This window comes from Mobula hypostoma, chromosome 1 (genome assembly GCF_963921235.1).
Source record: "Mobula hypostoma chromosome 1, sMobHyp1.1, whole genome shotgun sequence".
Classification (NCBI taxonomy): Eukaryota; Metazoa; Chordata; class Chondrichthyes; order Myliobatiformes; family Myliobatidae; genus Mobula; species Mobula hypostoma.
This window is the reverse complement of record NC_086097.1, coordinates 37,284,775-37,300,009: the sequence shown is the minus strand read 5'-3', so window position 1 is coordinate 37,300,009 and position 15,235 is coordinate 37,284,775. Positions and strand designations below refer to the sequence as shown.

Sequence of the window (15,235 nt, the reverse complement as noted above, 5' to 3'; positions counted from 1 at the left end):
GGGATAGAGGATGCAAGGATTGAAAAAAGCTATAGAGAGTTGCAAACTCAGCCAACTCCATCAGGCCACCCCATCAACAAGGACATCCTCAAAAGGCAATTCCTCAAAAAGGCGCCTTCCACCATTAAGGACCCCCATCACCTGGGACATGCCCTCTTCTCATCCCTACCATCAAGGAGGAGGTACAGGAGCATGAAGACATGCACTCACCAATTTAGGAACAGCTTCTTCCCCTCTACCATCAGTTGGACAATGAATCCATCTGATGTACGATAAATCCGTACGCACTACCTTATTATTTTTTTCCTCTCCTTCTGCACTACTTACATAGGTGAAGATTTACTTGGGTGAAGCTACAGGGAATCCATAAATAGACACTGATTAAGTGGATTCACAAGACAAATACCAGAAAAATTAATACAGCTGGTGGTGGGGTGGATTGTGTGTAGAGCTTCAGAGAAAGAATGCAAGAGCTCGCATGGGAGAAGGTAAGCAAGTGTAGTCTAATTGCTAGGAGACTTCAGAAGCAGCAACTATGACAATGCGGGGGGGGTTCATGGAATCACTAAAAAGGTAAGAGTGGAATCAGAATAAATTTCAGATTGAAGCAGATGGTCATGTCAAAGGTATGAGACAGATCAAAAAATCCAAAGTAATACACACAAAATGCTGGAGGAATTCAGCAGGTCATGCAACATCTATGGAGAAGAATAAACAGTTGACGTTTCATTGAGATAAATGTCAACTGTTTATTCCTCTTCTTAGATGCTGGTACACTGTCGAGTTCCTCCAGCATTGTGTGTGCGTCACTCTGGATTTTCAGCAACTGCAAGGTCTCAAGAAATGCAAAGAAGAATAGTTCACCACACAGATTGTACTTTGTTATTAAATTTACATTTGTTTCAGAGTCTGACTAAACCAAAATTGAGTGATTGAACGATGGTGCTGGGGGAAACACTAGTAGAGATTTGTGAGATGAGAACTTGAACAACTAACGACATTGACATACAGGACATACTGCACTCCACCTGCCACCAACACTACCACCACACCCAACCTCCAAGGACGGAGGAGTCACAAACAAGAGGAAATCTGCAGATGCTGGAAATCCGAGCAACACACACAAAATGCTGGAGGAACTCAGCAGACCAGGCAGCATCTATGGAAAAGAGTTCAGTCGACATTTCGAGCCGAGAGTCTTCGGCAGGACTGGAGAAGAAAAGTTGAGGCGGGGAGAGAGCAACACAAGTTGATAGGTGAAACCAGAAGGAGGAGGAGTCAGTTCCTTTCTTTGAGGATGATGATGCTGGTAGATTTGGAAAAAGAGATCTGAGAGAATCATTCAAAATATTGGCAGGCCCAGAGGCCAGGAAGAGAAATTGAATAATGAACAGTTCAGTGATATATGATTGGGATGGACACAGGTGTGCCACAGGTTTGCAATGGACAGAGGCTCATAGTAGAGGCTCGAAGGGAGATGGAGAAGAAATTGGTCTGGTGGTAATGCAGAAACAAGGTTGAACTGGGCAATACCAACTGAATAAATGGTCTTCATCTTATAAATTAATGACTTCAACACACATGTCCTGAGTGTGGGGTGGTGAGAGGGTGGGGTTAGAGGAAGAGGGATGCTAGGGTATAGATAGTACTGAATAGTCCTGGTCTGGTGAGCAAGGCAAGTCAAATCACGTCTGTGATAAATGAATCTAAGCATATTTCTAAAACGTGTATATTTTGCAAAACTAGGACATTGGGAATAATGCCAATGAAGAAGTGTTTGACAGCGAATGCAACTGAATGTATGTTTGATAAAGACAAGTTATTCTTTAGAGGAGCTGCAGTTTGCAGAGAACTGGAGACAAAGCAGAAACATTTTAATGGTTGAGCCTGGAGATGACAAATTATCTGGATGATGCCTTCAAATATATGAGGAGAGTGGAAATAGGGCATTTTATGCTGGAAAGCAAACAGGATTATTGTAAAGTTAAGACAGAGGACAAGATCGTACATCAAGGAAAAGGGAACTAGGAGAGATAGGACAGAAGGAAGGAGGGTGACAACAGAATCTTTTGTAAAGACCTAACGTCCCTTGAGAAGACTGCTAAATAGTCTTCATCCAACTCATAGACATGTTAAATAGAAAACAGTATTTTCCTGTAATGCTCAAGTCACTGAAGGGTGGCACGGTAGTACAATGGTTAGCATAATTGCTTTACAGCACCAGCGATCACCAAGTGGGGATCAATTCTTAGGAGGCAGTGATCATAACATGATTGAGTTCACTGTGAAATTAGAAAAAGAGAAGCCAAAATCTGATGTGTCGGTGTTTCAGTGGAGTAAAGGAAACTACAGTGGCATGAGAGAGGAACTGGCCAAAGTTGACTGGAAAGAGACACTGGCGGGAAAGACGGCAGAGCAGCAGTGGCTGGAGTTTATGCGAGAAATGAGGAATGTGCAAGACAGGTATATTCCAAAAAAGAAGAAATTTTCGAGTGTAAAAAGGATGCAACCGTGGTTGACAAGAGAAGTCAAAGCCAAAGTTAAAGCTAAGGAGAGGGCATACAAGGAAGCAAAAATTAGTGGGAAGACAGAGGATTGGGAAGTCTTTAAAACCTTACAAAAGGAAACCAAGAAGGTCATTAAGAGAGAAAAGATTAACTATGAAAGGAAACTAGCAAATAATATCAAAGAGGATACTAAAAGCTTTTTCAAGTATATAAAGAGTAAAAGACAGGTGAGAGTAGATATAGGACCGATAGAAAATGATACTGGAGAAATTGTAATGGGAGATGAGGAGATGGCAGAGGAACTGAACAAGTATTTTACATCAGTCTTCACTGAGGAAGACAGCAGGATACCGGACACTCAAGGGTGGCAGGGAAGAGAAGTGTGCGCAGTCACAATTACGACAGAGAAAGTACTCAGGAAGCTGAATAGGCTAAAGGTCGATAAATCTCCTGGACAAGATGGAATGCACCCTCGTGTTCTGAAGGAAGTAGCTGTGGAGATTGCGGAGGCATTAACGATGATCTTTCAAAAGTCGATAGATTTTGGCATGGTTCTGGAAGACTGAAAGATTGCAAATGTCACTCCGCTATTTAAGAAGGGGGCAAGGAAGCAAAAAGGAAATTATAGACCTGTTAGCTTGACGTCGGTGGTTGGGAAGTTGTTGGAGTCGATTGTCAAGGATGAGGTTACAGAGTACCTGGAGGCATATGACAAGATAGGCAGAACTCAGTATGGATTCCTTAAAGGAAAATCCTGCCTGACAAACCTATTACAATTTTTTGAGGAAATTACCAGTAGGCTAGACAAGGGAGATGCAGTGGATGTTGTATATTTGGATTTTCAGAAGGCCTTTGACAAGGTGCCACACATGAGGCTGCTTAACAAGATAAGAGCCCATGGAATTACAGGAAAGTTACATACGTGGATAGAGCGTTGGCTGATTGGCAGGAAACAGAGAGTGGGAATAAAGGGATCCTATTCTGGTTGGCTGCCGGTTACCAGTGGTGTTCCACAGGGATCAGTGTTGGGGCCGCTTCTTTTTACATTGCACATCAACGATTTGGATTATGGAACAGATGGCTTTGTGGCTAAGTTTGCTGACGATACGAAGATAGGTGGAGGGGCCAGTAGTGCTGAGGAAACGGAGAGTCTGCAGAGAGATTTGGATAGATTGGAAGAATGGGCAGAGAAGTGGCAAATGAAGTACAATGTTGGAAAGTGTATGGTTATGCACTTTGGCAGACTATTATTTAAATGGGGAAAGAATTCAAAGTTCTGAGATGCAACGGGACTTGGGAGTCCTCGTACAGGATTCCCTTAAAGTTAACCTCCAGGTTGAATCGGTAGTGAAGAAGGGGAATGCAATGTTGGCATTCATTTCTAGAGGAATGAGTATAGGAGCAGGGATGTGATGTTGAGGCTCTATAAGGCGCTGGTGAGACCTCACTTGGAGTACTGTGGGCAGTTCTGGTCTCCTTATTTAAGAAAGGATGTGCTGACGTTAGACAGGGTACAGAGAAGATTCACTAGAATGATTCCGGGAATGAGAGGGTTAACATATGAGGAACATTTGTCCGCTCTTGGACTGTATTCCTTGGAGTTTAGAAGAATGAGGGGAGACCTCATAGAAACATTTCGAATGTTAAAAGGCACGGACAGAGTGGATGTGGCAAAGTTGTTTCCCATGATGGGGGAGTCTAGTACGAGAGGGTATGACTTCAGGATTGAAGGGCGCCCCTTCAGAACAGAAATGCGAAAAAATTTTTTTAGTCAGAAGGTGATGAATCTATGGAATTTGTTGCCATGGGCAGCAGTGGAGGCCAAGTCATTGGGTGTATTTAAAGCAGAGATTGATAGGTATCTGAGTAGCCAGGGCATCAAAGGTTATGGTGAGAAGGCGGGGCAGTGAGACTAAATAGGATAAAATGGATGAGCTCATGATAAAATGGCGGAGCAGACTCAATGGGCCGAATGGCCTACTTCTGCTCCTTTGTCTTATGGTCTTATGGTCTAATTCCTGCCGCTGCCTGTAAGGCATTTATAGATTCTCACCGTGACCGCGCGGGTTTCCTCTGGGTGCTCCAGTTTCCTCCCACATTGCAAAGGTGTTCGGTTAGGGTTAGTAAGTTGCAGGCTGCCCTGAGCACAATCTGCTCTAATTTGATTTGATCACACACATTTCACTGTGTGATTCGATGTACCTGTGACAAATAAAGCCCATCTTTCTGGAATTATACAGCATGGAAACAGACCCAAACGCCCAACTTGTCCATGCCAACCAAGATACCCAGCAAAGCTGGTCCAATTTGCCACCATTTAGCCTGTATCAGGGTTACCAACCTTTTTTACGTCATGGACCCCTACCATTAACTGACGGATCCACAGATACCAGGATGGGAACCCCTGCTCTAAACCATTCTTATCCATATACTCGTCCAAATGCCTTTTACATGTTGCTATTGGACCTGTCTCAACAACTTTCCTTAGCAGTTAGTTCCATATGTGCACCATCTTCTTCGTGAGGAAGTTGCCCTTCAGGTTTCTTTTAATTCTTTCCCATCTCACATTATACTTACGTCCTCTAATTTTTAATTCCCTTTCCCTGGGAAGACTATGTGCACACACTCAGTCTATGCCCCTCATAAATATATTCTTTAAGGTTGCCCCTCTTTCTCTTACATTCAAAGGAATAAAGCCCTCGCTTGCCTAACCTCTCCTTGCAACTCAGACTCCTGAGAATATTCTCATTATATTATTTGCACTCTTTCAATGGTTCCATTTAACATCAGAGAATGTATACAATATACAACCCGAAATTCTTACTCTTCACAGACATCCTCGAAACAGAAGAAAAACTCCAAGAGTGAATGACAGAAAAAAAGTAAGGCCCCCAAAGCCCTCCCTCCTCCCTCCCATGCACAAGCAGCATCAACCACACCCCCCACTTATTCCAGTATAAACATCAGCATTCACACCACCCAAGCAAAAGCAAAGACTCCAAAGAGAGACCATGGTCTACAGTCAATCAAAAACTAATTGTTCACTCCAATATTTCAACATCCCACTGGCTCGCTCTCTCCCTCTAATAAAGGAAAGACAGATGCCACTCCTTCCACAATGAGAGGAGAGACAACAGTCATCTTTCCTATTACAGGGTGACCACAAAACTGTACACAGCACTCAAAGCACAGCCTCACCAATGGCTTGTGCAATTGCAATGCGATGACCCAACTCCTATACTCACTTCTCTGAGCGACGAAGGCCAGTGCACCTATCACATCCTTCACTAACCTGTCTACCTGTAATGCCACTTTCAGTGAACTATTTACCTCTATTCCTAGGAACCTCTTTTGGAGGTGGAAAAAGTACCTGTAAAGTGAGTGGGGAAAGGAAGAACAAAATTGATCATCTTAAATAGATGCTTATCCTTAGATTTCAAAAATCAATAAAACTACTTGTTGGGAAGAATGGTTAGAAATACAAAAAGAAATAAAAAGCTATAAAGGAGTAAAATTTTAAATTGAATGTTAATTTCAAATAGGAGGGGAAATTCCCTTATTCATGCCTCAAGGGCTGGAAAAGTTGCTGGATCAGTTCATGCAACATCCGTCCTGTTTTGAATTATTACTAACACCATTGGTACAGCTCAAGCTAGAAATGAAAAAAAAAATTAACGCCGAGAGCAGGAATCTATTCTGGTACCTGGAAGACTAACAAGTTAGTCAAGATGACTATCATAATTTGAGTGATACTAGACTGTTATGAGTTTGGTCCATCTTACCCTCAACTACACCTTTCCAATTGATTGGCATCCATTTGAACTTATTCATCTGGCAGATATTTAAAGCGGTTCCAACTGCACATTGGAAAAAGTTGCTAATGTCCAGTAATAATATGATTATTTTAATTCAATGCTCTTTTAAATATTTCTTGGATTTTTAAACTGATAACAGGCAGGTTTTGTGAATGTACATGATTATATTTCTCTTAAGACAATTCCTTCATGTTGAACTAAACAAAGTAAGACCATAAGATATAGGCGTTTGCCCTATCAAGTCTGCTCTGTTATTTCCCCATGGCTGATTCATTTCCATCTCAATCCCAATCTCCTGTCTTCTCCACATAATCCTTCATGCCCCTAAGTCCATAAAATGACACTTGGCTTATGTTATTGGATTTCTGTGCCTGGAACCAAGTTTTAACAAATACAGACACAGAACAGTGCATGCTCAGTTGTTTAACTTTCATTTTAGCGCTCTGCCTGTAAATGACATGGCTCGTTTCCAAGAAAAATTATGGATGACACTTACTTCTCATTGATTAATAAAATAAATCAGAAAGCAGGTACCAAAATCAAGGTTGTCATCAGCAACAAAACCAATAGGCAGTGAGTATTTGCTTTCTACACATTACCAGTATGCAGAACAGAATGGGCTTATTCTGATAGATCCTGGAGAGGATTCCAGATACCTTTGATAAGGTTATTGGTGCATTCAATTCTGATCTAAGGTCAGACAAGGAAACTTGGTCTGCTCTAAAAACATAAAGAGCCACAGCAATAGAAGTTTAATGGTAAAGAACAGAACAAGATGTAAAGACAATTTTCCAAAGGGAATCAGGTTTTGCCAATGCCTTGTGACTTCCACCCAGTGACCTTGTTCAGTGACTGAACCATACTGGATAACAGCAATGCTGCCAATTTTTTTTTGTATAGCAGTTGGTATTCACTATGCAAATACTGCACTCATCACATTTCCAGCACAGGTCAGGCATATGTTTCTTTTTTTTTTGTTGTTGGAAATTTTATATTGCAAAGTTAAATTCCATGATGCATTTTTGTTTTGTAGGTGAAAGTTACAAAACAGTTGCTCAAAGATTCAAAAGGATTTTTCCACAATATACATGTCCAAATACCAATCCAGTTAAGTAAGCTGATGATGTTTGCATGCAGCTGGTCAGCTGTTAAAGAATGAATAAGGCCTACACTTGTCAGACATGATGCTTTTCAGCTCAATAGTGCCACCTCCACAAAGTGCTATGTCAATTTTATCAATACATTGCATTTAGCATTATGCAATCAAACTATTCATTTTTAAGAGTTAAGAGTTCAAAATATATAGACATTGTCTAGATCAGAGAAAAGGAACTGCGAGTGCAACTTGCCTTGAGATGAAGTAGCAGAGACAGCAGGCAGCTGCAGTGAAGGGATCCCAACATTTCCATTAACCAAGTGGATATTACTCTCCGAGTTCTGGAGCTGCACAAGGCTGTACTGGCTTACTTGCGTCGGGCCTTGGTTCACTTCTGTAGAACCCGAAGGTGCCTCTTCTTGAGAGGGAACGATGTGTACATTTTCAGTTTTAATTTCTGTGCCATTAACAGAGCCTGGGAAGAGTACACATTAATTTGGATTGGAAAGTCATAATCGAACAGGATGCCATTTCTGACTAGTTTTTAAATGATCTTATTTGAAGAACAGCAATTCTTTTAATCACTTACCATTTGAAATATTATTAACCAGCACACTTGGAGTGGTTGCTACTGGACTTAAACTTATTGCTTGGGCATTTCCTAATGACAGGCCATTTACAAGGACGCCAGTGGGTCCTTGAATGAAAGAACCTCCATTGTAAAAAACGGGAGATCCATTTGAAGTTACTAGGTTTCCATTCAGTAGTATGCCAGAGGAACTCTGGGAGGGCTTCAGTTCCCCAATGTGATGCATGCACATGCCTTCTGGATGAATATGGATATTGGATTGGTTCATTCCTTCAGATGGATTGGATAGTGGCCGAGGTGACATGTCATCTTGACCCTTGGTGGATTCATCCTCAGTGCTGTGATTACCATCTGACTCACTGTAAAACAAGATGAGAATTACTCATGCTATGTTATTAATCTTTATTACAGGAGAACAATATTTTAAAGCTATTCTTTAAGAATATTTCATTTGGCATAATAGGGTTGGATAGTATTTTAATCCTTTGTCCTACAAGTGCAGAACATTAGCACGATAGCATATTTGCAAATGACATGCATCGAACTTCTAAAGCTAAACTGGTAGTGACCACCTAAAATTTCTGCTCAATAATATGTGAGCAAATGTGATGCATGAACATGGCTTGTGGGGTGTGGATGAATACGGATGTTGGACAGGTTCATTTCTTCAGATGGATTGGACAGTGGCAACTTCATTTTATATAATATCTGATCCCAAAATAAATATATAAATTATCAATTTCACCTTCAAGTGGTCCTAAAAATGAAATTGAACTTTAATTTTAATAACTAGATAGGACAGAGGATCACTCAAATCCACTAAAAATACATTATATATAGAAAAAGATCTCATACGCCACATAATGAGGGTATCTGTTTGAAATGTACACTTCAACAAATATCAGAATAAACATTGTTTTAAATTTACCATAAAGTGATTTTCCAACATACTGGGCTAAAGGAGAGGCTAGGTCATCCGGAGATTTAGAGCATTAATTATTAAATCCTATGAGCAATGCTTCAACAACTTCCGAATGATGGGATAAAGACTTTCTGCTTTCTGCTAACATGGCTCCAGAGGTGGAAAAGAATCAACCGTAATTCAGTTTACACTGGACTTGGGAAATAATGCGTTTCAACTAATAATAAAGATAATACGATTGACAATAACTCTTTACTTAAATTGATACAGAGAAATGTACAAGAATACACAGGACACAGATACTTTGGTGTATATATGCCGTGTGTAGGTATACAGAAGTTACAAAAACGGGTGGTGCTGGGGCATGAAAGCATTGTGGTTCAGTTATTGGACTAACATACAGCTACAAGAGTCTTGAGTCCCATCTTGGTTGCTCAAATATAAACTAACACTATTTCATAAATCTGGAATAAGGACATCTGTAATAGTGATCATAAAACTGAGGAAGTTCACAACCAGCCCCTCAACTTTACACCAGGTATGGAGTATATCTTTCTTTATTTGTGTTTTATAATTAAGTTCATTTACCTGCACAGACATTTAAAATAAATTTATGTTCACAAATTACTTTGATCACTTTGAACATCTCTGAATCTCAAGAAATATTTAGAAGTTCAAAGCCTTTTATGGTAGTGAGAGGTTAAAAGTACATCAGTGTCTGAATTGTATAGGGAGTGGGTCCTTAGGATCTGTCACCTGAGGCCTAGTCATGGCTTACAAATGATACAACTTTTTGGAACAACTGTATCCAGGAGAAAGGCTCTGGGACACTACAACCTATTTGGTTCACTGACATCTTTCAGGACTTGAAAATATGCTATGCAAAGCTGGTATGAACTACATGTGACTGCAGATACACCTGAGTGGTTGTCTCTTAACTGCTTTCTGGAATAATCAGCAAAGCCATCATTTGAGGCTGAGGGAAAGTAGATAAATGCCAGCTTTCTCTGAATGTATAAATAACTGAGGCTGTAGTTAGATTCATTCTCAGTGAGTGATACAACTTTTATTTTATTTAAAGGTAGAGCACAGTCTTCCCAGCCCAGTGAGCTGCATCACCCAGCAACCTACTTATTTAACACTAGCCTGATCACAGGACAATTTACAATGACTAACTGGTACGTCTTTGGACTATGGAAGGAAATCAGAGCACTCAGAGGAAACCCACGCGTCCCGGGGAGAGTATACAAACTCCATACAGATGGACACCAGAATTGAACTCCAATGCCTTAAGCTTCGCACCAGCAGCTATGCTACCTTAACGCCCCAATTATAGAGTACCCCAACCTCAGCCCACCATGACTCCCACAGCTGCACTTCTTGTAGTCTCCCAGGCGCATTCTTCTGGAAATTTGGCTACAGTCATTCCAAAAAGTTGAATCGCTGTAAGCAGTGACTGGGCCTCAGGTGACAGATCCTAAAGATTCACTCCCCACACAATTATAGAACTGATGTACTTTTAACAACTACCAAAGGTTTTGAACTTTTAATTATTTCTGTGATTCAGAGACATTCAATTTCAAAGCCATGGCCAACTCCAACCTGAGCTCCTGCAGTGCGGTGGGAGGTTGGTCAGATGTCCAGCTGCCCTGCAGAGCACACAGGAGGTGAACCGCACACGACATAACCGGTAGTAGTTTTCAATGGAACCGCCTTCAACTATCCAATAGTATTCACAGTATGCTAAGATTCATTACAGTTTGTGTATTGCAGTCAATTTACTTGCAATGAACACCCACAATAACAACATAAATGTCCTGGAGTTTCTTAACCCAAATGATCGAACTTCGAGTAAATGTTGAGGAAGGAATAAAGTTTGCGCGCGACACTGGTGACAACTAAACTTCTCACCTTTAGCATTACCTAAGCCGCAGCTGGGGCTTCAGTTTGTTTAAAAGGCAGGCAATATCTCCGATGACATAGCAAACCTTTAGCACTTAGGCTCCAGCTACGAAAGTGGGATGTCAAAACTGAAGCCCCGGGCTCCAGCTACGAGGCAGAGACAACGAAGCACAATGACCAGGAAGTTACTCTGAAAATACGTCTGCACAATTGTGAATGATTATAGACAAAACAGCAGGAAGTATGAAAAGGATGGTGCAGAGCTCAATACATGAAGAACGTTGGTTATGCAGCTTTCTAGAAAAGGTGAATATTTCCACTATAGAGCAGAAAGGCTCACTGTAGTTCTTATGGGTGTCTAAAATAATGAATCATTGACAACCATTAGCAATCACTTAGACTGATTTCAAAGTATGTAAGACAGACAACTGGATTTCAAGTAACCGGGAAAAAGGACTTGAGGTGATAAACAAAAAGGCTTCGTGCCTTGAATGGCTAGGATTTAGAATATATTTCCTGACAGGATGGTGGGTACATTCTAAAATTGCTAACATGTGAAATTGTTAAGTACCCAGGGGTTACACAAACCTGCAGGGAAATACTGAGAGAAATGGGAATGATTGGATCATTCTTCAAAAGGGGCAGCAGGATGATTTTTTTTCCATGTTATACCATAGGAGAGAGACCCCTCCTTCCCACCTGCTAATCAGCAGGTACCATTCATGTTCCTGGTAAACTGGATTCCTCGTTTACTTTCCCAGTATGTAAAATATGACAGTAGCTAAAACTAATACCAATAGATATGCACTTCCTATGGTTGTATTTATCCCTTTAAAAATAAATAACAAGACTATTAAAACAAACCATGCAAATTAATACCTGCACCAATAGTTCTCAACCTTTGATAATTATCCACTAGATCTTCATTAATTTTAGGAGATGCACCAAGAACAAATGTCTCAAAAAGTTAAAGTATTTGATAGTTGGTAAAGAGCAACAACGCCTGCTTCTATTTTTACAGTTAATCATGATACAATGTTTTGTTCGGAGGGCATCATACACCATTGTCGGACCAGAAATTTACATTTATGTTTCAGCTTGAATTTGCTTTCCAGATATTTGGTTTGTCGGGTTATTTTATGAAGATTTGGAACTATTATTCTTCATCGGGTGCACAGTGATAAATAGAACAACCTATGTCATTACGGGCGTACAGAAGCTTTCAACTGACTTTCATGATTTGAAGACCACAAATTACCCTGTAAACAAACATTCTTTAGGAATGCTTCCTGTTCCTTGGTATGTTTCTAGCAAATTCTTATTATGTTACGGATTCGTCTTTTCAGTTAACATTATTAAAAATATTTAGTAAATCAAATGTCTGTTGAAAACACAATTGTAAAGATGCGCGATCACTGTTGAATCCCCAATGCTCCATTATCCATTTAATCTTTACGTTTTAGCAGAGTCCTCCTTTCGGACTTGCAGTTTGCACTATAAATACCACCTTAGAATACTTCAAGCGCTCCCTTCGAAGCGGCGGCTTTCTTCCTCCAGCCATCGCGATCAAACAACCCCGACAGTGCAACTCAGTAAAGACTCCTATGACCTTTAGGTCTTACAACGTAATAAAGTTGCAACTGAGTAGTTCTTTACCAAATCGTACCGACGATTCACGTAAGCGTCCATGTGTGCCTGTTTAGCACCAGGTACCTTGTGAAAAAGCAATAAAAAATAGGAGACAATAGTGGGTGATGAGTCAGAAGCCCGGTTCCTTACTTGTGGAATTTGACTTTTCCTATACAACTGAAGGCTGCACTGATCGAGTACAAAGGCGTGCTTTACCTCGTTTACTTTACTAATGCCCAGCAGCAGTTTCTTACATCACCACTTGAAAAGAATACAGTTCGAACTTGTCGCTCGACACTACCTCCGCCAGGTGCGCACTCACCCCTCAAATACAAAAGCATTTCGACAACTTCATGCAGCAGGGAAAAACGAATCCGCCACACTGCATTAGATCCCCCACCCACCCACCCCCAAAGAAAAAAAAGGGGTAAACAGATAAGAATCAGCTCAATCCCCCATCTAACAGTGGAAAAGGGAGAAGCACCCTAGAGGTGCGAGTTGGTGCAGGAAGAGTTCGATGGAAGAATAAGCAGCAAACTTGCTGCCGAGAAGTGAACTCGGCTGAAATTCGAGCCGAATGGGAAAGACTCAGGTTTCAAAACAAAGCCAAGAGCCCGGCCATGCTGCAAAGCAGCTTCAAAAACACCCAAAATAACCGGCGTGGACACACACTCGGTGCTTTCTGTCTTTGAGGAAGAAAATCAGAATAACACACAACAAACGAATGACCTCTTTGTTCTCCCTGCTCTTTTTTTTAAGCAGAACACTTCCCTTAACAGTTCGTGTGCAGCCCTCCTCTCGGAGGCAGCGGTGGCGGCCCCGCACTGCCCACTGGCCCGCAGGCTGGGCCGGGGATAAAGACTGGGGTAGTGCCGAGGCACACTGCACACCACCAACGATCCTTCGGCGTGATCCTTTGTAACTTTGAGGTAGGAAATAATGGACAAGATAAGCGCCATTTTGTGGCATTTAGGAAGCGCCCCCTGACTGGGAAAAGTTGGGAAAGTTTTGCTGCCTCACCTTTTCGACTGCGTTTCCGACGGGTTTCGGTCCCGCTGGCGCCTGTTTTTGAACCAGTTGCTGACCTGGGTGAGAGAGAGCCCCGTGATCTTTGCTAAGTTGCGCTTCTCTGCTGGCGAAGGGTAGCGATTCTGCTTGTACAGCTCCTTGAGCGCGTTGCGTGACTTCTCCTTGAAGCAGTAGACCCTCTCCTCGCCGTCCCATATGGTGCGGGGCAAGGGGAACTTCCTGCGCAGTCTGTACTTGTCCACGGCCCCCAAAGGCCGGCCCCGGACCTTCTCGGCTTCTGTGTACCGGGCTTTGTACCACAGGTCCTGCAGCGAAGTGTGGCACGACGCGTCGAAGTTGTGGCTTTCCAGAATGCTGTAGAGTTCTTTGTATCTGTGCTGGTGGAAGGCCACCAAAGCCCGTGCTTTTAGGATGCTTTCGTTGCCACGTAGCAGATCGCTGGGAGGCAGAGACCAGAGAAACTGGGCTAAGCGATCTAGGTTCCCTCCTTGCTGCAGAGCCTCGCACACGCACGCCACTTGCTCCGGGGAGAAAGTCAGAGCGGACGCGGGGTTGCTTAAAAGTTCAACGGGAACCTGCTCGGTAATCTCCGGGCTTGCAGACAGTGCATTTACTTCAGGCTCCAGAGTGGCTGGAGAGCCCAATACATTGATCTTTGGCTGCAGGCTGCCGTTCTCCTCTTTAACCTCAAGTGTGCTGGTGACTTCGCTGGAAGCGGAAGACATGATTCTCCTTTCCCCCCCCCACCCTCCCAAGTTACGCCCTAAAGCGCTCTTTTCTCGGCTAAATTTAGCCGATCAGGTTTTCCCCCCCATGCAGATGACTATCTCCCAGGATGGATCTGTGTGTTTTCAACGTGACGGCGACCTACTCTGCTGTAGGATCGGATCGTCCTCTCTACTAGTGATTGGTCAAATTTTCCCGAGGGTGGGTCCAGACAGATTAAGACCTGGTCGTTTCTATGGAAACTGTCAATCAGCTGAAATTAAATTTCCCTGACTTTCCGGGAGAGAAAGTCGTAGCTAATAGGATGTCTCTTTCTCCATAAATCTATGGGTACTCAAGATTGTTTTCAATTAAGAAGGATAATAACATTTTGCTAATATTAATTATTACATTGTGGACTTTGCGAACTCTAGGCAAATCAAGAGTGTAACTCAGAACGAATGAATTTGTAAATCATATTGGAATGGTTGAACATTTCGTTTTTTTACTCTTATTTACTCATAAATATACGTGTAAAAAGTAAGTAATGACCCTTTGACAAATTAGTTTACGTTGAAGGGGTCCGATTAATTTTGTGTCAGGTTTGGGGAGAGACTGCAAGTGCTTGGAATCTGGAGCAAGAACACAAACTGCAGGAGGTCCGCAGCGGGTGAAGATGCATTTGTGGAGGAAGAGGGACTGATCGACGTTTCGGGCGAAGACCCTGCACCAAGACCTTGAGAATGGTAGATTGGGTTTGGATTGCGTCTTTCAGTGGGATAGAACCGAAAACGATTCTTATCAGAACAAGACAGCGGAAACTGAAGCAAATAACAAATTCAGCCAACGGGAAAGAGTTGAAATCGCTCGATGGACTTGGCTCCAGGGACTTATGTTTCTTGCGAAGTTTATCTACGGCCCCCTTCCGGTTCATTCTTCTTTCGTGATTCATATATCCATGAATTCTGACGATTTCCTTTCATATTCGTTGATATTTTAATCTTATATTCCCCGTCTTGTTTTCCGTCGTGATCTCTAGTT

The 15,235-nt window shown here is 42.0% G+C and overlaps 1 protein-coding gene across 1 annotated transcript in view; it reads right to left on the bottom strand.

The window, feature by feature from the left end:
• Nucleotides 1-14,216, bottom strand: part of six4a (SIX homeobox 4a) — a 33,114-nt gene extending 18,898 nt beyond the window's left edge. The window contains exons 1-3 of the mRNA XM_063046503.1: nt 13,481-14,216; nt 8,008-8,366; nt 7,672-7,893 (exon numbers count right to left, since the gene is read on the bottom strand). Of these exons, the coding sequence (XP_062902573.1) occupies nt 7,672-7,893; nt 8,008-8,366; nt 13,481-14,214 (1,315 nt within the window). The 5' untranslated portion in view covers nt 14,215-14,216. The remainder of the gene's footprint in view (nt 1-7,671; nt 7,894-8,007; nt 8,367-13,480) is intronic.
• Nucleotides 14,217-15,235: the final 1,019 nt, after the last annotated feature.